At 47.0% G+C, this 26314-nt stretch overlaps 1 protein-coding gene across 1 annotated transcript in view; it reads right to left on the reverse strand.

Annotated features, from left to right (window-relative positions):
* The window catches only part of ACOXL (acyl-CoA oxidase like), a 288665-nt gene that overhangs the window by 100524 nt on the left and 161827 nt on the right, over window positions 1-26314 (reverse strand). The window contains exons 12-13 of the mRNA XM_074333923.1: window positions 23207-23296; window positions 5146-5255 (exon numbers count right to left, since the gene is read on the reverse strand). Of these exons, the coding sequence (XP_074190024.1) occupies window positions 5146-5255; window positions 23207-23296 (200 nt within the window). The remainder of the gene's footprint in view (window positions 1-5145; window positions 5256-23206; window positions 23297-26314) is intronic.

Genomic DNA, 26314 nt, shown 5'->3' on the forward strand with positions numbered 1-26314 from the left:
GTCTCCATTGTTTCTTTGCCTTTTTGTTGTTGTCTATTATTTCTGTGTGGTGGTATTCTATGATGTTTCCCTCTGTTTCTTCTCTTATTTCAGTATATATTTCAGTTCTGGATTTTTTTTGAGTGGTTACCCTTAAGTTTATGTAAAAGAAAGTTTCATATTGAGAGTATTCCATTTTCTTCAGCACGCTTACTTTCTCCCTTCCCATTATCCGGTTCAGGCCTTTACTCTCCCCCTTTTTGAGTTCTGGTTGCCACAAATTGTCCCTGTTGATGGTGGTCGAATACCCTCCTTTAGTATTTCTTGTAGTGCAGGTCGTGTATTAGAAAATTCCCTCAGCTTCTGTATGTTTGGAAAGGTCTTTATTCCTCCTTCATATCTAAAGGATATCTTTGCTGGATATATTATTCTTGGCTCAAGATTTCTCTCTTTCAATAGTTTGAATATTTGGTTCCACTCCCTCCTGGCTTGTAGAGTTTCTGCTGAAAAATCTGATGATAATCTAATGGGCTTTCCTTTGTAAGTTACCGTCTTCTTTTCCCTGGCTGCCTTGAGGATTCTTTCTTTGTCGTTGATTTTAGACAGCTTCAATACAATGTGCCTTGGAGAAGGCCTGTTGGGATTGAGGTAACTAGGTGTTCTATTTGCTTCTTGGATTCGAGGGTCCAGTTCTGTCCACAAGTTTGGGAAGTTCTCATCGACAATTTGTTTGAATATATTCTCTGTTCCCTTCTCTCTTTCTTCTCCTTCTGGTATGCCCATTATTCTTATATTGCTCTTTCTGATGGAGTCAGAAAGTTCTTGTAGAGTTCTTTCATTTCTTTTAAGTCTCAAGTCTCTTTCTTCTTCTATCTGTGTCATTTCCAGGTTTCTATCTTCGATGTCACTGATTCTTTCCTCCATCTGGTCAACTCTACTACCTAAGCTTGTTATTTCATTCTTGATTTCTTATATTGAGTTCTTAGTCTCCAGAAATTCTATTTGGTTCTTTTTAAAATTTTAATCTCTTTCGTAAAATGCTCATGCTGTTCTTTGATTGTGTTTCTGAGTTCATTTAACTGCCTATCTGTGTTGTCTTGCATCTCGTTGAGTTTTTTCAGAACTGCAATCTTGAATTCTCTGTCATTTAAGTCACATATTTCTGTATCTTTAAGTGCCTTTCTGGAAATTTTTCACTTTTTTTCTGAGCTGTCTTGTTGCCTTGGTTATTCATGGCAATTACTCGTTTACTATTTCTCTTCCTAGACATCTACAGGAGTGGCTTCTGCAACAGGGTGATAGGAAGAGGTCTTTCTTTTCTTTTCCAGTACTTGTTGGTAGAATGTTTTATTTTTTCTCCAACTGCAGCTTATTTTTCTTCTCCCACACGGTAGTGCTATGTTTTCTCTGCACTATTCCAGCTTCTCACACAATGGGGGGATTCCCTGGGAGACGGGCTTCTCCTCTGTTAATAGTTCGTCTAGGTCACAGGGCGCAGTGTCCCGGTGGGTATGCGGAGAGCTTTTGATGTTCCAAAGCTCTTCCAGCTCCTGATTCAGAGCCCGTATGTTTCAGCAGTTCTGTTTACTCCTGCAGGGATCCGCCCAGATAGGTGGGGTCAGGGGCGGGGTGAGTTGTGAGAGGTGGCCCAGAGCAATGGCGGTGACCACCACCACAGCCGGTCCTGCTTCCACAGCTCCCTCCCCTTTGCCGGAACTAGTTGGGCTGCGAATTTGTGTCTGCGGTCACAGTTCTCAAAACAGCAAATTTTCTGTTGTTTTGATCTGACACTGCTACTGTTCCGCTTCTAGCACCGGGCAGGTGGGGGCGGGGCGAGCTCTGGGAGGGGAGGGAGGGGGCGGCTAGTCTCAGTGCCTAAGGCTCCGTTCTCTGCTCAGCAGTGCGGGCTTAAATGCCGTTTTCAGCCGTCTTCCCTCAGTCTTTTCTCCGAGGTCTCTGCCGTGAGCGTTGGGTTCAGCCGTGTTATATGCTGTCCCCTCAGCCCTGTGGAGCCCTGGCGGAGCCCTAGCAGTCCGATCTCCCGCAGCTGCGGTAGTTCCGGGAAGCAGCGAGCTCGGAGCACTGAGCTAGGTCTGCGTCCTGCGCCCGCGCGGCTCGGTCTCCGCACATCTCCCTTCCCTCCTCCTCCCCTGGCTCGCGCGAATCTCCCACCTGTAGGTGATTTCAGTCGGTAGTGGGCCTCTTTGTCTTGCCTGTCTGCTGTGCAAGGAGTCCTTTGTGGAGTTTTTGTTGTTCGATTCATTGTAAATTCCAGGGGAGCTTTACAGAGGCTCACCTCACGCCGCCATTTTTCCTCCGGTATTCACCATCCTACTTTCTGTCTATGAATTTGACTCTTCTAGATACCTGATCTAAGCAGATTGTTGTTGTTGTTGTTGTTCTTATTGTTGTTTTCCTGAGGAACTCAACAAACTGATTCCAAAACTTACATGGAAGTGCAGAAGACCCAGAAGAGTCGACACAATTCTGATTTATATTTCAGATATTATAATATAATACGAGGTCAGACAATTAAGTTCACAAACTCATCCTAGAAAAAGTGCTACACACCTCAGTGCTGAAATCACTACAGTCACCTTCGAGGTACTCCCCTTGGGAAGCTATGCACTGACACCAGCACCTAGTCCACCCTTCAAAGCAATTTTGGAAGTCTTTTTCTGGAATGGCCATCAGAGCTGTAATCATATTACCCTGATGTCCTGAATGTCATCAAAATGCCTTCCTTTCAATATTTCCTTTATCTTTGGGTAAAGAAAGAAGTCATTGGGGGCCAGATCAGGTGAGTAGGGAGGGTGTTCCAATACAGTTATTTGTTTACTGGCTAAAAACTCCCTCATAGGCAGTGCTGTGTGAGCTGGTGCATTGTCGTGATGGGAGAGCCATGAATTGTGGGAGAAAAGTTCAGGTCGTCTAACTTGTTCATGCAGCCTTTTTAGCACTTCCAAATAGTAAACTTGATTAAATGTTTGTCCAGTTGTTACAAATTCGTAATGAATAATCCCTCTGATATCAAAATAGGTTAGCAACCTCATTGCAGCAAGTTCACAAACTTATTTGTCAGAGCTCATTGATATAATATAATGTAATATAATATAGTATAATATAATATTATATATGATATATGATAATATTATACTATTATAAACCTAGTGTAATTGTAACAGTGTATTGTTGGATTAAGGATATACAAACAGACTAGGAACAAAATAGCCCCAAAATGGACTTCTACAAATACAGAATTTAATAAAGTCCAGAGGGGGCACTGCCGATCCCTGGGAAGAGACAGTTGCTTCAGGAAATGGTGCTGGAACATTGGACAATCCCTACGGGAGGAAAAAATAAAGTAGATCCCTTCCTCACACCACAGATAAAAATTTCTAGTGAATTCAAGAATGAAATGTGAAAGGTGAAACACTCAAACTTTTTTTAAAAAGTATATTTCAATATCTCAAAGTAAAAAAGGCACAGAAAGTGTGGCATATAAATGATGAGTAAATTCAATCGTAATTTAAGAATTTATGTTGATCAAAAGACACCATGAAGAAAATATAAGAGAAGCCACAAACTTGGCCAAGATAATTGTAACATCTATGCCAACAAAGGATAAAGAACCCCTAAAAGTGAGTAAGAATAAGACCAAAAAAAGAAAAAAAGGAAAACTGGCAAAACACATGAACAGACATTTCACATATGAAGAAATGTGAATGGCCAGTCAACAAGTGGAAGCAGGCTCTACCTGAACTGTAATAGGGAAAATACAATTTAAGTCAGTGAGGGGGGTGGGGGGGGTGGGGGGTGGGAGATGAGGGTAAGGGGGATCGAATATATGGTGATGGAAGGAGAACTGACTCTGGGTGATGAACACACATGGGATTTATAGATGATGTAATACAGAATTGTACACCTGAAATCTATGTAATTTTACTAATAATTGTCACCCCAATAAATTTAATAAAATACAATTTTAAAAAAAAAGAGAGAGATCTTTTTCTTATACTGTATTGATGAAAATTAAGTCTGCTAATACCAAATGCTGGAAGGATATGGTTCCACAGAATCCGTGCGGCTGGCGGGGTATGTTTTGTACAATCACGTTGGAAAACAACCTGGCACTTTCCAGTAAATGTGGATACCCACAACACAGCAGTTTCACTCCTAGGTGATCTGCACTATTCAGGAGTGGTTTTCAAACAGATTGCAAATCACTAATGAGTCATGAAATCAACTTAAAGAATTGAGATCAGAATTTTTTTTAAATTTAAATATCAGAGAACATATGAGTAAAAGGATAAGCAGCGTTTCATGAAACGGGCACTTCAGTTGTGCCTCTTGGGTGGGATGCTTGATGACGTGTAGGGATGTAAACTTTATTTCTTACTCTGAGTCATGGTAACTCAATTTGAAAGCCCTATAGAAACGCTCACACATATTCCCCTGAAAACACGTACCAGACTTCTCATATAAAAGCTTTGTGCTGAATATCAGAAACACAGCCCAAATGCCCACTGATACTGGAGATTAGAATGGATGAGTGAACTGTGCCACGCACACGGAAAGTGTCATGGCAAGGAGGACAGCTCTCCAGTTCACGTAAGAAGTGGGATGAATCTTAGGAACTAAATACTGAGTGATAACAGGAAACTACAGAATACCACATACATCACACTTTATTTTCAAGCTTCAAGTCAATAAAAACAACCACAACATGATTCTGAAGCCAGACTATCTGTTCAAATCCTAGCTCTGTCACTCATTTGCCCTAATGTCAGACAAAACACTTCACCTCTGTGCCTCAGTTTCCTCATCCATGAAGTGGAAATAACAGCCTACCCCATGGGGTTTTTATAATTAAAACCTGCAAGGTAAAAACAAAACAAAACAAAAAAAACCCTGCAAGGTGCTTGGAACAGTGAACATGCAATAAAGAAGGAACACAAGAAAGGACAGAATTAGCATGTTTTAGCTATAAATTGGGGGAGTGGGTGCGCGAGCATTAGTTTTACATAGTCGTGTATTTTTATGTATGTATCAAATATTAAGCTTTGGAAACAAGAGAGAGCTGTGCCGGGACAAAGCTCTACACTCTCGGGCTCAGTAACAGGACACTGAGGACCACGGCTGCTGACAGCCTGAGCAGTTACGTACCTGGTTCTCAGCTTGTCGCCCCCAGACTCAGCCCAGCTCTGGAGCAGGCCAACAAGCGGTCTTTCTTCATACTGTTTGGCGTGTTGAGCCAGCAGTTCCCGAGCTACAACCTGTGCACAGAGTTTACCATTCGTCAGTCATTTGTCAAAAACACAGAAAATGCCTGAGTGTCTTCAATGCTGCAGCCAGACAAGGTCAAGCAGCTTCTAGGAAACTCCTTGGAAGGAACCAAACTCCTTGGAAAGATCTCTTCCTTTCAGGGGCCCTGACTTCCCCGCAGCAAACCGGTGGCACATCCCCTCCACTCTCAGTCCCTTCCCCGTGGTCAGCAGGAGTGGCCAACAAGCTAGTGACATATTGCTCCCTCTCCCCCTTGAGACACCAGCTTCGAATACCGGTCCCGGGATCAGCTAAGTCAGCTGACAGTTCACATGAAACCAACTTGCCTTCTCTGGACCAGACAGATGTCTGGTCTGTTTTCTTCTTTGCCTCTGATAGCCTGTGGTTGATTGGGCCTTTGGGGAATATCATTCAAATACACGTGGAAAACCATCCCCATCAATCTCCTCCCTCAGCAGCTTTCAAGTTATACTTTGGGCCAAAAACTCAGCGTGCTTTTCCAGGTTGGTTAAAAGATTCCCATGGCCAGCCTGCTGCAGGGAGGGGTCTGCTGATGGCAGCAGGAGCCAGATACGAGTGAGACCACCTCTGCCCAACCTGCCTGCCAGCCTCCGGCTGACTGCAAGCCCAATCCAAACTGCCAACCCACAGAACCACCAGCTAACGACTGCATGTTGTTTTAAGCTACAAGATTTTGGGGTGGTTGGTTACACAGCAATAAACAGCTGATTCATTGCCCTACCAAACCAACTTAGAATATTTCCTTCTTTGTTTGGTATACATTCATGTCTTTATAAAGATTGTATAAAATGCACATGCTTTTAATCAACAGCGTATCATAAGTGGTCTTTCCAGTTCACATCGCTGTTTCAGATTCTGTTTTTCTGCTTGGTGGCTGTATAGTGTCTTTTATTTGGAAAAATCATAGGTAAATCAACATTTCCGTTCATTTAGATGTTTAGGTTGTTTCCAATTTTACAGTGTCACCAATAACCTTAATATCAGATACTCAGACAAATAGCACTATCCTCCTTTTGCTTATTACCTGAGAATAAACCCATGAGCCCACTGCTGCAGAGGTTTTTATAAAGGCTGCCCTGCCTACATGAGGGATTCTGGAGATGCTTGAGACCTGTGTGCCCGGGGGAGGGGGCACAGCCAGGCGTACAATGCAGGGGGCATAGTCACATCCAGTGTTCGGCCGAATGCCACGTGGCCAAATGCAAGCTGCCGACTGACGGCCCAGAGCCTCACTCAGTTACACCGCAGCTCTGAGGCCCTCCAGCCCCCGGCCTGTGGGAGGACTACACTCACTGTCCCCTTGAGCTCAGAGGCGGCCAGTGGCACACACACTGTGCGATGTCCGCAGCTGTGACTGGCCCGTGACTCTGGGCTTCAGTCTGCGTCGGGGCTGCCAGATGCAGTACTGCGAGAGCCGGCCATGTCGTTACATTCATTATACATTACACTCCTTTTGTTTCTTTGAACTATTGTCCTGACTTCTTGAAATTCGGCTTCTACATAAGTTATTTCATCTATGATTTCATTTACAGATAACAAAGGGCTGTGGCGAAAGACTGTTTTATAGAAAAGATGGCATTCGAAGCAATGTTTACGAATCACTACAGTATGGGTCCAAGGATGTGAACATTTTTCTGGCTGCTGCTACCCAAAATGAGTGTGGAAATCAAAACACCTCCAGTGGCGGAAAACATGGGGGGAGCCACTAGCTTTAACTAGAATGTCAATTGAAATGCTACAGCACTCAGGCCCGTTTCTCCCCACAGCACAAGGATTAACGTTTGCATTCTTCCTTTTGCTCATCTGTGAAGCTTATGATGGTGGTCACTCTGGCTTGCTCTTGTTGCAAGAGTGATATCATCCCAGGAATTAAAAATTGCCATTCCTGCCCCTCTGTCCATGCCTTCCCTTCATACCATTTCTTCAGCACCATTTACTGATGACACAGAGCACAGCTTGTTTACTGCTCTCCTGTCTTTCTACTGCCTGGAAGGTAAGTGCTGAGAGGTGAGCCCATCCACTCTGCACCATCTGAACCAAGCGACACCCAGCTGGAAGCTTTCCTGAATGAGTGAATGCACAAACAAAACCCTTCCTGTTTTCAACACTCACCCAACCTGTTCAATTCCTTAACAACTTCCTTCAATTTATTCACTACTCCCTCCTTTCCCAGTTGAGCAACTTAAATTGGGCAAATTAACTCATTCTAACTAGAATTAAAGTTAGAATGAAATAACCATCCTGTTAGGTTGCTAACCATAAGCAGAAAGACACACAATTGGGCCCTGGCTAATATCACAAAAACAGATTTGTTTTTGCTCCTTTTTTCTTCCCTTTTTGCTCCTTGCTTTTGGCATCTTTCCTCCTTTTCTAGGTCATGAGTTAAGAAAACATGATTTAAAAAATGAGTTTATTCTCTGCTGTTGATGCCCCCTTGGTGGAAGACACAATGGTGGACGCCATCAGCTGCCGTGGGGATCGGGCGCTACAGTGTCTAAACCCAGTATTTCATTTGATGAATGACCAGGGAGAGGCACAGGTAGGTCAGTCACCATCCCGATGGGCGCGCAATGAACATGAGCTGGTTTCACGCCATCGCCGTGACCCTGACGCATTACAATATACTGTGTGTGTATACTAGGTACTAATATATACTATATACTGTACACACACATATACTGGGGTGCCAAAAATGTATACACATGACTTGTATTCATCTTTTGTTGTCAGTATATATTGAATATTACAATTTTAATACAGTGTTTTCCTTTCTTAAAATGTGTATACATTTTTTTGGCACCCTCTGTATATAAATTTTTTAACTTTCTATTTCAAAATAATTATTGACCCACAAAAGCTTGAAAAGTTAAAATAGTACAGAGGGCTTTCATCTGTTTTTGTCTTTGTCTAGTCATCACCAAGCTTCCCCCAAAGTGGTCTCTTACATAGTAATCATCGAAACCAGGAAATTTAATAAAACTTTTATACATTGAACCTTTCAGTTGTGGTAGAGATGCCATTATTTAAAAACGAACCCAGCTGTAGGTCATTCTGCAAAGTGAAATATCGTTTTTGCAGAACAAGTAATTACATCCTTCTCTAAGTCTAGGGTTGTGAATACTTACACCAAAGTTTCCTAAGACAACATTTGACGTTCTTTCTTTCCAGGTGGTAGTTTCTGTGGCCATAGCTCTCCGGGCCACAGAGGCACACTTCTGACCTTCCTATACACACACTCGATGGTGCCGAGTGGGCCTGAGTGCGCCTGCCCACAAGCACTTCCTTCAGGGAACTCTGGGGACTGAAGTCAGAACAGCGACATCCTCCCCTCAGGGAAAAGGTCCATCTGCAGGCGGAGTCAAGCTAATCTGCAGCCAACGTTTGGACACTGGGTCTAAGCAGTTGTGCAGAAAAATGGCACAAGAAACACACATCCATAATGGCTATCATGTGGCGCAGGCAACATCGACTAGGTAACGTCCATAACAGGTAGTTTTTAGGTCAAATGGCTTTTCAAGGCATCTAGGAGGCACCTAGCATTTCTATACACAAAGTACCTCACTGATTTATGCCAGGTGCGGTGGACTTGGACTAAGCCTAAGTAGTGCCTGTTGCCAAGGCAGAGATACTCAGAGCAAATTAGAATAGAAAACACGGTATCCAAGGAAAAGCCACCAGACGTCACCCATTCTACATCAAGGACGAGCCAAGCCGTGGGGCCACACTCAGTTTAGTGCCATGCAGGTTGAGGGAGTCTCTCAAAGTGGCAGTACTCATGGCATTAGGGTCCCAAACCACGGCCTGGCAGGACCGGCTATGTAACCTGGGGCCAGTGCAAAATGAAAATGCAGGGCTCTGGTTCCAAAATCATTTAGGACTTCAGAATGGTGAGAGCAGAGCATTAAAGCAAGCATGGCCTTTCTGAGCACGAGGTACGCACCACTGTCTAGCATTCACTCCACGAAACTGGCCCTGGCCCTCAGGGTCCCAGTGGGACCGCCAGACACAAATGCACCTGCACACCCTGGATTCTCATTACATCCACATGTGGCCACCTTAGGTTCCTGAGGACAGCTCAAGTGCCACCAGGTGTAAGGTTGAAGAAAAGACCAAGTGGGCATGATTCTTCACTAAGTCTCCTAACTTTTCACCTGCTTAGAGGCTGAACATCCCATCTAGGTAAATTCCTTCCAGGAGAATCTTTAAAGAGTTCCAGCTAGAAGAAATGAATGTGGAGGGAGAAGGGAGAGAGAAGGAGGGATAAAAGAAGGGAGGGAGGGAGGAGTGGGGACGTAGAGAGAGAGAGAAGGAGAGAAAGAGTGAGGGAGACAGGGAGGGAGGGAAACAGAGAAGAAGAGAGGGAGAAAAAAGAGAGCTGAGGAGCAAGAACCACTTTAAACTAACCCATCAACCAACGTGCGCAATGCTCTGCGTCATGGCTGGACCTTGAATGTGGACTTGTATTTTGTATTTAGCAGGGTGGATGGTCCAAGTGATTTAAGCCCAGGAAAGATTTATGCTCAGCTGAACTTAGGAGTGGTTAATTTTTTGTTTGTGTGTTTTTTGAGTTAGATCTGGACCAAATTTAAATTTTTCCCCAGTGTCTCTTCCCTACAGAACCTGAAGTCACCTTGGGGTTCTCCTCCTTCGTTCCACCCATGCTATGGAGCAGCTCCTATGTACAAGGCGTTACTGTCTATACTGAGTGCAGCTTGGATAAAACACTGAATAAGAAACCTCTGTCCCTCTGGGGCTTCCAGGCGGATAGGAGAGGTCAGCCCAGGCACAAACACTGCAGGCGGGCATCTGTCAGGGCTCGACAGGCAGGGAACACCACCGGCCAGAGGAGACACTTTTCCATGAGTATCAGGGAAGGCTGCTCTGTCCCCCTCCCCCTCCCCCTCCCCCTCCCCCTCCCCCTCCCCCTCCCCCTCCCTCTCCCTCTGTATCTGCTCACTGACCTGTCTCAAAGGTACCTTTGAATGATCAGGCGACCACCACCCCACGCACTGGGACCACGTGGAATCAGACATCCTCCAGCCATGGACGTGGCCTTGGCCCTGGCTGTTGGGCCGGCCCCAGGTGCACACAGCCCCCTCCCGACCCTTCTCTCCTTCCAAGATTCCACTCAAGCCTCTGCTCTGGTGCTGGGCACAACCTGACACTTTCTGCCTCCTTCCTGGCCCACATTCTGCTTCTGGAAACGCTGCCCACAGCTGCAGGGAAAGGCCCTGGCGTGGTCCAGGCCAAGCCGACATCCACCGTGCTTCTGCTGAGCACCTGTCACGTGCCCTACAGGACACAGCAACAGGTGCCCACAACTGCGCTGTGCATCACGTGTACAGGCTCGCCTCATAGACACTGAGCGCTGGGGTCCAGGCGCCGTGAGGCGAGGGCCACAGTCCCGCGAGTCGTAATCTTGCTGTGGATGGTCTTGTCTTCAATGTGTAAAACACGCAACATTTGAGAAGTGCAATAAAGGGAAGCTCAATAAAACTGATACCTGTGCTCAGCACTGGGCCTGTGTCCCTCCCTTAGCCCTGAGGACATCTCGGAAGAGTGCACAGAGCCACTTCTCACACCATTTAGGGGCCTCGGAGAGAGAAGGAACCCTTCTGGCTGTCGCACGGGGTAGTGGGACGGAGCCGGCGCCTGGAAATCAGACCATCACAGCATACACCCCAGAGCGGTACCGGGTCTGGGGACTGGGACAGCGGACATGCCAACGAGGGAGCTCAGAATGGACGGAGAATCAGCCACAACAGAATGCAGCTCTGAGTGTGGCCTCACTGTGTGCCCAGCGCACCATGGCACCGGTGACAAGTCCTGCCCGGCCTCCAGGAGGTCCAGTGATGGCTCGTGTGGGGACTTCCTGTATTGCTAGAGGTGGGCAGACAAACACCCAGGAACAAACCAGCCTGCAGGCATGAACGGGCTGCTTATCCTTTCTGCTCAGGCCTCCCCAGGGCTTCTGGGGCCATGTTTTCTGGAGCAGAAACTGTCGGAGGAGGCGAGCAGGCCAGGGCTCCATGGACGGAGCGTCACACTGTGTGCTCGTCCCACCCACAGACATTTCCTCGGAGCTATCCCTGCCCCTCCACATGAAAGCACGCTGTGTGCCCCTCCTCCTGGAAGACTGACATTTCTGCAGAGCCTGAACCCATGTTCCACTGAGGCAATGGTCAGTGGGAGGTTGGACTACTGACTGGGACACCCTGGTCCAAGGTCTTACACAGCTGGTGTGAGGCACCTGGCAGTGACCCCTACCTCCACCCCTCCCCACTGCCCACTCTGATGGGTCAGCCATCTGTGACCAGCCTCGTTCACCCTGAACGGTGGGGCCCAGCCCAGGGACACCCCACCCTGCGGCACAGCTGCTGGTTGTCTGTCTGCTCCGGGCTGCCACAACCCCACGCCCCCCACTGACTTTTCTTTCTGGCCCACAGCTGCTCTCATTGGGGTTGGGAAATGCCCAGTGCCCACCCCCAGCTCCCGTGCAGCCAGGACATAGCCAATGGCACAGTGCTGGCCCTGGGACCTGGGGAGGTCCGGCCAGGGCTCTGGGGCAGCGTGACAAGACACCCAGGAACCACGGCAATGTCACAGGGGGAATGTGAGAAGGAGGCCGAACTTTGAGGGCAGTGGGCCCTTAGCCAGGCCTGGCGTCGCCGTGAGGGCCAGACATGTTCCTAGGGTGTGGGCCACACTGGTTGGGATTCTGCAGGCGCTGTGTGCTGACTGGTAACCCCAGCGGCACCTGGGTCCAAGTCGAACTTCCTGAAGCTAACAGGCCCACTTTCCCAGAGCCGGGCCACTGCTGCCATCAGCCCAGGTTTCTCCCCCTCCCCCAACCCCTCCAGTCTCCCTTTCCAGAGGTTTCCCTGCGTGCATGTCTGTCAGGCCCCTCCTGAAGCCCAGCTCCTAACAACAAAAACAGCAGCGTACACTGTCATTGGACTAGATATGAATTGTTCAAAAGACGTGGCAATGAGGAGAATGTTAAAAGAGAAATCGTATGAAGTGTTCTACAACTTGACTAATGTCCAAACACCTTCTGAGGAAAAAAAATAAATTCCCCTGCCCTCAGTTGTTTCAAATTAGAATGTACTTAACATAAAACTAGATGTAAACACCTTGTGCTTACGGCTTTCTCCGCTGTAAACTAGAACATTAAATGCAGGCCAAGCTACGAAACCCACAAGAGTCCATCGAGGCCCTGATGACACGGGACAGCTGTGTTCTGCAGCCTGGACACGCCCCTCAGGTGGTGCTGCCTGTGCCTCTGAGGGCTGGCCAGGGGCCCTTGTCATCTGGTCCCCCAGGGTCTGTGAGACCTTCCGCCCAGCCATACACCCTGCCAACCCTCGGCCTTCACTCGGCACAGACTCAGGATTTTAGTCACAGAAAACCAACGTCACTTCTTTCCTGGTTGGTTCCTGGCGACCTAGGGGATGTTAGTGGGTGCTGAAGGGCTTATAAATACAGGCCCCAGGGCTGGAACCCCACAGCACTCCCTGCTTGTATGGTTGTTAACCAGATAACCTGCACAACTCACTCAGACAATTTCTGTTTAGATTATTGTCAAAATTAAAACAAACAATTAATCCACTCCTGCAAAGAAGTCATAGGTCCCAGTTTGAAAAACAACGCCCAAGTCCATCTCGCTATACAGAAACGGCAGATGTAACTTTGGGGCACGGAGAAGTAAAGATAAACAGTCTGGCCCAGGTCCAGGAAGCTCCCTTCCTCCAAAACTCTCCCACATGGAGTCTGTGAGGAGAGTTTTCACTATTTTGATGCTGCCACATCCGGTTTTCAAAATGTAGTGCCAGTGTTGTATGTCAGAAAGAGAAAAATGGAACGCTATTCAAACTACCATGGTCAGCTTTTCTCTGAGTACACTGCCAAAGTCCCTCTAAGTCCCCAAATGATCCCATTCTGTCAATGTTTCATATCAATTCTGTCCCCAAAGCAGATTTTCCAGCTGCCGCCTCACCCCATTTCCAATGCCACTAGCCTGGCCTGGGCTCCACCCCCTGCCCTCGACTGCGACTGGGTCCCAACCCAGTCCTGCTGCCCTGCCATGTGCCCACAGCCCTCACTAGGCAGGCCTTAATGTCCCCGCCATCATCGGGGGTGACTGCAGGGTAACTCCCCATCTGTCGGTCTTGGCGACAGATGCCTGGAACATGTGCTCCTGGCTTTGCTGGGTCAGGCAGCCCTCAGCCCGCCCTGCTGTGTCAGAAGAGGCCCTCAGAAGAGGAGGGCACCTTTCCAGCAAGCAGAGTGGTCATGCACAGTCCGTCAGCCCACTGCCAGCTGCACCTCACATCCGTGCTGTGGCTGTGGGGTCCTAGGCCTCTTAGAGCTCGTGCTTCATGGCCCTGCCATTGGGCTCACCCCCACCCCCACCTCCACTGCAGGGCAGTCTGCGCTTCTGTGCTCTGGCCTCTCAACATCTCCCCCTGCTGCTGATGGGGGTCCCCACAGCCAGGAGGCCAGCCTGGAGAAGAGGTTCCTTCAGGTTCATGGTGCTGAGGTTCCTGGCGGGAACGGAGGGAGTCCAACCTCACCCAATACCACGCCCGTCCCCAGGCCCCATTCCAGCACCTGCGTCCTGCTTGCCAGGAGAAGAATTTGGAATTATCCCCAGTGGTGTATGTATGTACGTGCGTGTGTGCGTGCGTGAGAGAGAGAGATACACTCACCGTTGTTCTCTCTTGAGGTCTTCCTTTCTTTGCTACCCTTCATTCCTTCCCTTCCCTCCTTCACGTTTTACATTTAAAAGAGGGACTATTTTAAAATGGTTTTAAATATACTTGATTTTTAAAATTCAAGCCATATTAAATGGTCTTAAATAAAAAGTAAATGTCTCCTACCCAACCCCATACTTTGAGGACCTCACTCCAAAATAACCGTGCTTGAGCCGTTTTTGTCCTGCTGGAAGGGGACGCGTCATTTCAAGGCCAGCCAGACTCCTGTGCTGTGCCAGTTTGCTTCGTATTTGGGCCGGTTTTGTTTTTCCTGGAGGCTCAATGGATCTTTTTTCGCTTGTTTCAAGAAGAAACATGCCTTTTCCATCACATCACTAAGACCTTCATGCTTCTTAATTGTTCTATTTTTGAACCCAAATCACTTCCTTCCTGAAGTCCTTCCTTTGATCCCTCTGACTTCCTGTTCCGTTTACACTCACCGTGTCCGGGCTCCCCACACCACATCCAGCCACGTGCTTCTCTAGATGTCCTCCTCTTGGGTTAGCTCCAGAAAGCACACATGCCCTCTCATCCTTAATTCCTTGTATGCTTCCATGCATCTCACCTACAAGTAACATTTTTCAGGAAGTGCATGGCAGGTAAGTTTACAGAACATTCGAAGACCTGTTGTCTTTTTTTTGCTGTATACTTGATCAATAATTTGCCCAGCTATGAGATTTTGCATTCAAGGTAACTTTCTTCTGAATTCGCAAGACATTGTTCCAGTCTATTCCAGCCCCTTGCCTGCCACTCATGGTGTGGCCCCCAGACAGCAACCTGGGCACTTGCTAGGAATGCAGACCCCAGGCCCATTCTGGAACCTGGTGGGAATAAGCCACCTGGGGACGGATGGGTGGGCCAGCGTTGAGAAGTGCTGTTCCGGCCTTCACGCAGCCCCTCAGAGAATCAATCGGATCCTCTTTTCTTAGTGAATAATCTGTTTTTCTCAGTCTGAGGTCTCTCTGTCCTTACTTGGTGATCTGAAATTCACCAGGCTGCTTTTAGGTTCTGACCTTGTCCTGTGGGTCCCGGCAACTCACGACGTGTGCCTTTCTTCAGCTCTGGGAAATTTTCTCCTTTTATTTCTCTGATTTTGTCTGCCTCTCTGTATTCTCTGTTCCCTCTTTTAGGAATGTTGTTGATTTCCTAGATTGCTCTTAGCCTTTTATTTCCCTTTACTTGGTTTTTCTGATCTTCATTCTGAGACGTTTTCTCAAATTTATCCTTTAGCCCTTATACTAAACTTTTTAAATTTGGTGGACGTATATTTTTAATGTACTATAGTTCTCGGAACTGCGGTGACTGTGGCTTAATGAACCGTGGTTCTCTGAATGCTCATTTTTCACAGCGGGCTGTCCCTGCTTTATGAATGCCAAGTTGTCACACATCTCTAGGGACACTACTTGGTTTTCGTTTCTCTGTTTTGTTTCCTCCAGCACCAGTAGTTCTGTTTGTTCATCTTGCTCCTTCTTTTTCATGCTGTTGACTTTCCTTAAGTGTCTGATCATCCTTATTAGATAATATTACAGAACTACTGTTCATTTGCTTAGGCATGATGATGGTATGGTGCTTATGTATGAAAATGTCCTTATTTTAAACAATGAATGTTGAAGCTTTTACGGATGATGTGTCTGATATCCACAATTTACTTTCAAATGGTTATGCACTTGAGCATGGGGGTGGGGTGGAGAGGAGGGCGGGAAGGGAGAGGGGAAAGAGAACATTTATATTCTCAAGGGTTATTGTACCAGACTTACCATTTTTCTCTCAAAATTTCTGTTTGAAAATTTTTATAGTAAAAGTTGGAAATAAGAAAAACAAAAGTCTCTGACTATCCTAGAGAAAGTACCCCTGGGACCTGAACTCCCTAAGGAGTCAGCTTCCTTCCATGTTTCCCCGAAAATAAGACCTAGCTGGACAATCAGCTCTAATGCATCTTTTGGAGCAAAAATTAATATAAGACCTGGTATTATATTACACTATATTATATTACGTTATATTGTATTATATTATATAAGACCCGGTCTTATAATAAAGTAAGACCGGGTCTTATATTAATTTTTGCTCCAAAAGACACATTAGAGCTGATGGTCCGTTTAAGTCTTATTTTCAGGGAAACACAATTGTAGGAAACCAGACACCTGCCTGGTCTCTAAGCACCTCAGGCTACAGGTCATTTGCATGCGTGCATATTCACTCTGCTTGCAGTGCTGGCCAATGTGCGCAGCCGCAGCTCGGGGCTGATACTCAGGACAGCAGCCCGAGCAAGACACCTGTCCTGGCCAATCTCTAATGAAGCAAAAAAAGCGACAATGGGATTTCATGGGTGTGAGCAGTAATTGGATTTCCTGCAGGATGTGATTAAATTTCACCAAGGGCCTCCACCCCCTGCCCCCAGACAATAACGAAAGGGTCAAAAGACCTTCCCTCTTGCTGAAAGGGAAGTCTGAGGCCTGCAGAGCACATGCCTGCTCTGTCCCCATGTCCTCAGTCACGTGACAGCAGCCTTCCCAATCAACCCTAGTCTCTCCTGTAAGGCAGAGGGCTGAGAGCCTGGGTGTTAATACTGGGAGACTCTGAAACTCACCGACCAGCTTCTGACCCCGTCTCCTGAACTTCTACTACTTGAGTAAGTGGGATCAAAGTAGGATCCAGCCCAGACCGGGGAGCGTCCCCAGTGTGGGCAGATCCCAACCCTCAAGAGCAAGGGCAGCTGACTGCAGGCAGCCAGTGCCAGCTTCCCATCATCAGGGGGTACCGGGCAGCCTGAAAGCTCTGGGGACAAAGTGGGGCATGTCAACTGACAGGTTTCCTGTTGGGGGTGTTGACAGTGGACAAGCCGGCTGCTGACCCCACCCCGGCGCAAAGCTAACTTACCCACGAGTCTGGGGGCTCTCACCTCAGGAGACCACGCCCTCCCTGGGCCCGCGGTCCAGCGTCCTTCCCAGGGTGGTTTCTAGAGCTGGTCGGTCAGGCGCTCTGAGGTGGGAGGCTGGCCGTCCTGCTGACAACAGCAGACCTTCACAGAAACACCTACTCTATGCAAACCGCTCTCCTGCTGTCCATCCCCAAGACTCAGCGCCCCTCCAGAGACACCCACAAGAACCAGCTCCCACCTTGGCCATGTCCATGTGTTGGCCCATCCCATCGTTTCCATTCCCCAGAAATCAGTAAAGTCCCGTTCCTCCGACAGCCCCTCCATGGTCAGGGCCCCTGCAGACTCCTGCCTTCTGTTCTTTCCTCCATTTACTTCACAGGGTGTGACGACGGACGAGTGGCATGGTGCTCGTGCCATCGCCCAAACCACAAGTCCTTCCCTGGCTCCTAGTCCCCCGTTCGTGCTGCCGTGTCCTCTTTCCTTCTGGTCCTACCCACACCACCCTCACCTGCTCTCCTTAGCAATACATCAAGGGGGGCATGGGCATGGCGAATGGCACCATCGTATGAAAGACTTAACACAGCAAGCCTGACACTGCTCTTCTCCCAAGGCCTGCTTGCAAGGACGGCCCTTGGTGGCATCTGGGAGCTGGGACATGCAGAGGGTCCCCACACTGCCTGACTGATCAGAGTGGCCCACTGTGCCTAAACTGTTTGTGCAAACAATATGCTTTACGCGATCACCCGCTTTCCGTCTGGAAGGTTAGAAGTTTGGTATTTGCGAGGCAGAGGGTGCCCACATGACCAGCCCCCAATAAAAGCCTTCATGTGGCGTCTCTGAGGAGCCTCCTGCTAAACAACGGTTCACACATGCTATCACACGCGTCACTGGGGAACTAAGCCTGTCCTGTGTGACTACACTGGGGGCAGGGGCATCTTGGAAGCTCTGCTGCTTTCCTTCCCACTTTGCCCCTCGCCTTTCCGCTCGCTGATTCTGTCTTATCCTTTTGCTGCCACACATCATGACCATGAGTCTGACTATATGCAGAGCCCTGTGAGCCCCCTGGAGAACTGTTAAACCAGGGGATGGCCCTGGGGACCCTGACACAGACCACTTACACAGTAAGTGTTTCCAGCTCTGGATAAGCTTCCATCGCGGCTTGAGGTACTAGCCCAGTACATATCTATAAACTGTCTGTCTGGGAAATTGGCCAAAGAAGGTCTACACAACCTGGGCTTCAGGTCTTCGGTGATCACCCTCTGGCAGCTTGGGCCCTGAAGACCTGTGGGCCTTCTTGCTGCCCCTGGGCTGTGCCCGCCCTTCTGCTGGCACATGTCCCCCAAGCAGGCTGCCCAGCATCTGCACTACTGCCCTCCATGCACAGTCTTGCCCTGGCACCGCCCGAGGTCCCCTTACAGGATGGACGGCAAGGAGTCCCTGTTTCTTAGAAACTGTGACTGCTCCCACAGCTAAATTAAACACCCTTTCTGAGACACCCACAGAGAGAGCTTGCAATTGAAGCTCTGAGTCACAAGTTCAGGGTCAAGCAACGTGGGCAGCACGCTCGAATGCCCTAAGGGAAAGCTGTTGGGAAACCTCACACACTTGGATCAGCGCCCAAGAGGGAGGATGTGAATTAGTACAACGTCTCAATTACTGAATCATCTTAATCAGTGTTTTTTTAAACAACATTTGAGAGTAAAAGGGACACAAAAGAACAGGCAATTTTTAACCGAGCCCAAATTAAATGGTAATTCTTAAAAAATTTCCCCCAAATCATTTACTTCACTATAGAGTTCTCTAAAAGTTAAAATAATGAGTGGGCAGGAGAGAGCTGTCACTGAGTACCACGAAACATTTTAGTTTTCAATGGACTAAGCTATATATCTGAATAGCATTCTAAAAATTTCCATATTACTTTTTAAGATAGCAATTTTTCATTATGAAAATTCTTACTATAAAAATTTATCTCAATGTAATTTTTTTCAACCATCCAGAGCCCTTGTAACATAGAGATAAGTGTATCTAGTATTTGGATATATTTCCCTTCTAAACTTCTCCATGCGTAGGTTTTGATTTGTTTTCTGTTTTTAACGTTTTCTTTTTATATAATTGTAGTTGTGAGGTATGATTCAGAGATCCCACGTACCCTTTTCCCAGTTTCTCCCAAAAGTAAATCTTGCATAATTACAGTCCACAACCAGCAAAGTGATGTTGGTACAATCCACAGATCTTACTCAGGTTTCACCAGTTATAGACGTAGGTGTGTGTGTGTTTACTTCTGCGCCGTGTTGTCACGTGCGTAGGTCTGTGTGGCCACCATAGTCAAACACAAAACAGCTCCATCCCAAGCAAATCTCATGCTGCCTTTTTACAGCCACAGCCACCTCCATGCCTTCTCTCCCCCTCTCTCCTGGCAACACCAATCTCCTCACCATCACTGTCATTCTGTCATTTCAAGACTGTTATATACATGGAATCCTACCAGGGCTCAGACCTATATACATGAAACTGTTATATACATGGAATCTTTCAGCACGAGACCTCCCAGGGCTGGTTTTTTTGCATGCAGCATCCAAGTCGTTGTATCAACAGCTATTCTTTTTCTTTGCTGAGTAATACTCCATGGTATGGATGGATGACATTTATTCAGCCCCTCACCCGCTGACGGAGAGTTGGGTTGTTTCCAGCTCGGGGCTATTAGAAATAAAGTGGCTATGAACATTCACGGGCAGATGAGTGAACAGTTTTCATTTCTCACAGATTAGATGCCCAAGAACATAACTGCTAGGTTTCATGGTAAGCTCATGTTTAGTTTTTTTCTAGAGTAGCTGTAACTTTTTGTACACCCACTAGTGATAGACTCGTATGAGTGATGTAGTTTCTCTGCTTCCTGGCCAACATCACAAAAATGTGACTCACATTTTAAATTTTCGTTATTTTGATTGGTGTATAGTGTTAGCTCATAGTGGCTTTAATTTGCCTTTGCCTGATGTCTGATGGTGTTGACTATCTTTTCGTGTTCATGTTTGCCATTGGTACTTCCTCTCCGGTGAGATTTCTGTTTGTGTCTTTTGCCTGTTTTATAATTAGATAGTTTGCTTTCTACTGTTGAGTTTTGAGAGTTCTTTATACCTCCCAGACTCAGGTACTTGTTCAGATATGCGGTGTGCAATTATTTTCTCCCTGTCTTCAGCTTGTCTTTTCATCCCCATTGAGAGTCTAAAAGTAATGCACTGTTTCTCTGTCTGATTTTGAGACTTTTTCCTCCCCTTTAGCTTTCAGAAGTTTAATTTTGATGCATCTTGTGGTGAATTTCTTCGGGATTATCCTATTTGGGATTCACTCAGCACCTTGGGTTTTCGGTTTCCTGCCTTTCAACATATGGGAAGTTTTCAGGCATTGTTTTCTCAAATACTTGTTCAACCTCATCTGCTTTCTTCTCCTTCAGAGACTGTCATACAAATGCTCTTTGTTCTTGTTCTCAGGGCCCTGAGAACACTCCTTTTCCCCCACTCTGTTCAGATGGGATAAATTCTATTGCTCTGTCCTGAATTTCTCAGATTCTATTCCCTATCATCTCTCCTCTACTAGCACTGTCATTCTGCAAATTTGCTATTTCAGTTATTGTATTTTTCAGTACTATAATTTCCATTAAGTCACTTTTTATTTCTACTATCTTTGCTGAAATGTTCTATTATGTTAAGAGTATTTGGAATTACCTTTGAATTGTTTTTATGATGAGCACTTTAAAATCTTTGTCAGATAATTCCAACATGTGATTTTTCTCAGAGTTGTCATCTATGGATTTTTCATTCAAGTTGGTCCTTTGTATCATGAGTGATTTTTGTATTATATCCAGGGTGTTTGGATATTGTGTTATGAGATTGCATTTAGTCCTGAGCACAGGTCTAGGTATATGTATATGTTCAGCTTCCCAGTGGGTGCTGCCAATCCCCCCATGGAAAAGTGGTGCACTGCCTCCCATTGCCTTGTTGCCAACAGGTGGGCGGAAGCATCCTCGTGGTCCTCTGATACCAGGGGAAGGGGTGGGGAAGCAGAGTGCCAACTACACCATTTCTTATCACCTCTTCCCACCTCGCTGATGCTGGATGAGGCTACCGGCTTAGCATCCCACTGGCTCCTACTTAAACTAGGGGAGGGGGAAGAGGAGTGAGTATTAACTACCGCAGCTCATTCCACCATTGATGCCAAGTGTGGCTGGAGGCTCGGCTCCCATTGGGCTCCTTTCGTATGGGGGTGAAAGGCAGGGAGAGAAGGGATCAAAGTGCCCCCAGTGCTGCTTCGTGCTGAGCTGCTTCTTGCTGCTGTGCGGGTGTGCAGCTTCGCTCCTCACTGGACCCACTGACACCAGGGATCGGGGGAATGTGCATGGTGACAGCCCTGACTCACGCGTCCTGGTTCAGTCTAGTTGACATCAGGGTAGGTAGGGGCTCATCTCTCCAGTGGACCCTGCTGACACTGGAGAAGAGGGCTGAAGCATACTGGTAATTAGCTCTACCTCACCTCACCTCACCTGGGTCCAGTTGCTGCTGGTGGAGGTGAAGGCTGAGCTCATCAACGGGCCCTGATGACATGATTCTGATGGGAGAATCTGAGCTCCACTTGATTCCAGACACAGGAGGTGGAAAATTAGTTCCCTGCTCAGCCCAGCATCACCACCAGGTGGAGGACCGGATAGCTGCCGGCTACCTGTTTCTGCCTGCTTCCTCACATTGGAGGGCAGGGAGAAGAGCAGTTCCTGCCAGGCCCTGCTGAAACTGGGGTGTGTGTGTGTTGTACAGAGAGTATTGCTCAAAGGGTTTTCTGTTGTTAAACCCCCCTCTTCCCTGTCCTTTGATCAGGGGAAACAGGCTTTTCTTGGAGCACTGTCATGCAGGGTGTCATTCGTGGTCTCTGGTCCCGCTCCCCACATAAGAACGCAGGATATGGTGAGGCCAAAAAGGAACACCCACGGAGCCATAGGTAGGGGAGTCATACCACTACGGTCTCACTGGAGGCTGGGTTCACTGGACGTGCGACCTGCTGTCCGTTTTGTCTGCAACCCACCGACGACTCTCTTTCACTCTCCTCCACTCTCCTCGGCTCTCCTTCGTAGCCGCAGCAGTTATATTAGTGGCCAATGGCTCAATGGCTACAGCTGACGGCCAACCAGCCCCAGCTGATGGCCATCTACTACCCGAAACAGCACCCCTCCACGTGAGGCCGAGAGCCTGTAAACTACTTTCTGGGGCTCTGCCCCCACAAGCACATTTTGTCTGAGCCTGGTAGAGATTCATGGCGTATATGCCGTGTTCAGGGTTTATGGGAAGCAATAAGGAAACCCAGAGAACCGACTGCCATTTCCTTCCTGTAGGCAGCCTGCCTCTTTCTTCCCCCTTTTAGAGTCTTCCTGTGCTTGTTGTGTTATGTCCAGGGTGTTTCACTGTTAAGAGGTAGGCCCTGGGAGGAGTGCGGCCACTTCTTAGCAGAACCTGAAGTCCCATTCTTCTTTTTTTAATAACACCAAATTGTGATCACATTCTATAGACAATTTTATATCATTTTTACTTACCATATCAGAAGTTTTTTATTTCTGTAACAAAATCTTTGTAAGTACAATTTTAAAGGCAATATAATTCCCCAGTGAGTGGCCAGACATGATTACATAATCATTTTCCTACTGCTGGAAATTTAGATTGCAACATTCTTGCTGTAATAAATAAGGTACTAATGAAAACGTTTGCGCCCTCCAGTTTCTCTGTATTTAGGGTTATTACCCTAGATAGAGTCCTAGAAATAGAACCCCACATGGACCAATAGCAACATAGAGGAGGCCCCGTTCGTTCTCACCAAACTTGGGGCTCCAACACGCTCTTAAACACAAGTCAACTTGACAGAGAAAAGAAAGCAGCACTGCAGACGCCTCGTGCGCATTTCTCTGCTTACTAGTGAGGCTGATCAATCGCCTGCCTTTTGCAAACCAGCTTTTCATGTCTCTGCCTGCCTGTCTCCTGGGCCTCACGCACTCTCGGGGAATAGCCTTCCCAGTAGAAGACTCTGATTCAATATGTACATGCAGCTTTCTTAAACCAGAAAAGATAGAATTCAGTGTCAAAAATCAGTGAGGCAAGAAATAACTGAATCCTTGTTCAAAAATCCAGTGCCTGACAGGAAAACACCTGCCAATCAAGGAAGATAAACCACATGAAACACTTCAGATTTTTGGAAAATTCTTGATCTTGAAAATGATGCTGTTTAAGAAGGATAAACATTTCCTGAATCTTACCTGCAGCATAACCACATTGTCACCTTCAAAAGTTACAAACACGTCGGTGTCACATTTTAAGCCTGAGATGCGGTTTTCCATCATGTAACCCTATAGCAAAAAAAAAAAAAAAGAAGAAAAAGAAAAACAGAAACATATTTTAAATTTGCAATCCCATCATTATAAAGGACCTACATTTTCTTTGGAAAAAAAATACAGAAAGTTAAAAAGAATAACGTTTGTCCTACCCACAATAACCATTCCAAGAATTCTGATCCATCACAGTAGCTTGTGGCACATAAATATTATTTTGGGTGTTGCCTTTATTAGTAGCAAAAACATTTGAAAATAATCATATCATATTTTCCCAAAATATTTCAACAAATAATGCTGATTTTTTCCCCCTCTCTCTCTCTTCCAAACCTTATGGATTCTAATAAATGTCAAAGTATTAGTGATTCGACATACAACACATAGGAGAAGGATACTGCCTCTCCCCTCAACCCTTTCCTAAAGGTAAAATTAGCAAATAGACTTATGATTCTAGGAAACAACACAGAAACCCTAAATTGCCACATCATCAACTACTCGGCATCGTAACTGTGCACGCCAGCTTCTGGCTAGCTTTTTTCCTTTTTCTCTTGTGTACTTCCTGAAACCCTTACTTGACTGGCAGGAGCCTGCGGCTCATTTTCAAAGTGTTGATAGAGAGTGTTTCTGCATACAGACCGGGAGAATCAGCTGCTCAGGAGAAAGGCAGCCAGCCCCAGGCAAACCAAGCAGGGAGCAGAGTTTGCCTTTGTTTGGCCTCAGGCTGTCCCCTCCTGAAGGCATGTGTGCTCTGTTTTTTCCAGGACCTTGTTCTCCCCATCAAATCCCCACAACCCTCCCCATGCTCAAAATCTGCTTCCACTAATCCATCCTGCCTCAGGAAGTCCCATCAGAGGCCACTGTCACATTACTTCTCCCACGAGCCTCTGCACTGAGACTTCAGCTCTGCCTAGGGCATGACAAAGTTTCCCCCTATTGACATTTTCAAGCCACCAAGCTATGCAGGGTCCCAGAGGTGCTCCAATCTCCAGGGACCCTGAACACTTTGGGGGACTGGCTTCACTTCTGGAAATGTCACTTGCGTCACAGAAGCCAGTGCTTCCTGCTGGGCCTGAAGTCCTGTGAGCAGCAGCGTTTCCCGGCCCAGGGACGCCCCACTTTCCCTGTGCCCAGCATCAGGGCAGTCCAGGCGGGCGACTAGAAGTGTCAGTACAGTCTCCAGAAGCAAAGGCGTCTTCACAAGCCCACAGGAATCCTGAATTACTTTCCTAAAGGTAAACGGACTGCATTTATGGGTAAATAAATCAGCAACATTTCCCCCATAACCCCAGGGTCCAAGCCGCCCCACAGGCCAACCACGTGACATTCAGTGTGACTGACTGAACGTGACCTGCCACCAAGCATGTCCCCACAGGGCTGACTTACACTCATCGCCCTCTTTCTGCCATTCGTCGAGTATCCAGCACAAGCCAGATTCTCTGCTGGGCCTTTACCCAGACTTCACTTATTATCTCACTTAGGTCTTTTCATGCTCACAGCAGCCCCATGGGGCAGGCAGTATCCATCTTACAGATGAAGAAAGTGGGGCTCAAGGGCTATTTTGGGGTGTCCCTGTATAATCTCTTAGATTCAGGTGTGGACAAGGGCAACAGTAAACACAGCACCTCAGTGTCAGGAGAAGTGTTGTAACAGAAGCACAGCTGCTCCACACTCCACACGTTTTCTTGGCGCATCTGCTGCAATGTCACCTCTAAGGGCGGAAGGACAGTTTCTCTGCGGCTGTCTGCCCTCACTGCAGCCTGCTCACACTGCCCAGAAGCAGGCCCCAGCACTTCAAAATGACCAGACAGATCACCTAGTCCAAGGCCAGCAGAATCAGAACATGACACTCACAGCCTCTCAGAGAACCGGCCTGCCACCCTGCGCACACAGAAGGAGTGTCTCCTGTAACTTCACAAATACAGCATAACCGATTTCTCTGCTAGGTCATGAAACCCAGCTTTGAGTTCCTTTTCTATGTTCAGTAAAACATCAGTCTTTGTAAGAAGGGGAGATTAGGACATAGACACACACACAGAGGAGAAACCTCACCTCCGACTTCCACCTCCACAATTGTGGGAAAATACATTTCTGTTGTTTCAGCCCCAGTCTGAGGGACTTGGTTATGGCAGCCCCAGCAAACTAATTGTGTGAGTGTGTGTGTGTGTGTGTGTGTGTGTGTGTGTGTGTGTGTGTGTGAAGTGTTAGCCAGAATCTTGCTAGTTCACCACCAGAAGTAAATCAATGTGAACTGCTTCTCCGATGTGAATAACCTTCAGAGTCTTAGGCAATCCTTCCCGAAGGCACCCCCTCAGGGCACAAGGCAGCCCCCAAGGTTCTCGTTGCGAGATGAAATGGCAGTGCCCGCCATTTTTCTTCTTTCCAGCTTGGACTCTTCAGTGCGGACGTTTGCTTAGACATTTCAGGTTGGGGATGAGGAGCTGAGAAAGAAGAGGGGAGTAAGGGAAGAAAAAGGTTCATTCAAAAAAAAAAAGTGAATAATATTTTCCATTAGCTTACCTCACTCTTAATAAAAAAAAAAAAAAAAAGGAAAAGAAAGAAACAAGGAAAAAGAAAGGAAGGAAGAAAGCAACGTGGAGCAGACAGCGGAGACTATAAATTCCACGCTCCCGAAGCCAGCAGAGTGCTTGGGAGATGCCGCCAGAGTCTGGTTTCGGCGCAGAGCGTGCTGGGCAGATGGTTCCTCTCCCTCTGCCTCTGGGTTACATCGGGCCTCTTAGCACATAATTGTGAATGTCATTAGGTTGTGTCCCATTTCATGGAGGGCCTCACAAAATGTATTTTATGATTTAAACTTTGTACGTCAAAAGTTTAATATTTTCCTGCTGTTTATACCATCTCTGAATTTTTTTTACTGTATGATTACATTTAATAAGTGTACCAGAATAAATTAGAAACAGGCTTTCTTCCCCCCTTTTAAACAAATTGAGGGTTAATTTTGTTAATTTGAGGAAGGCGAAACAGACAAAATCAATCTTATTTGTGAGGGGAGGATCCAATAGAGACCAACAAAAAGGG

This window comes from Rhinolophus sinicus, linkage group LG05 (genome assembly GCF_036562045.2).
Source record: "Rhinolophus sinicus isolate RSC01 linkage group LG05, ASM3656204v1, whole genome shotgun sequence".
Classification (NCBI taxonomy): Eukaryota; Metazoa; Chordata; class Mammalia; order Chiroptera; family Rhinolophidae; genus Rhinolophus; species Rhinolophus sinicus.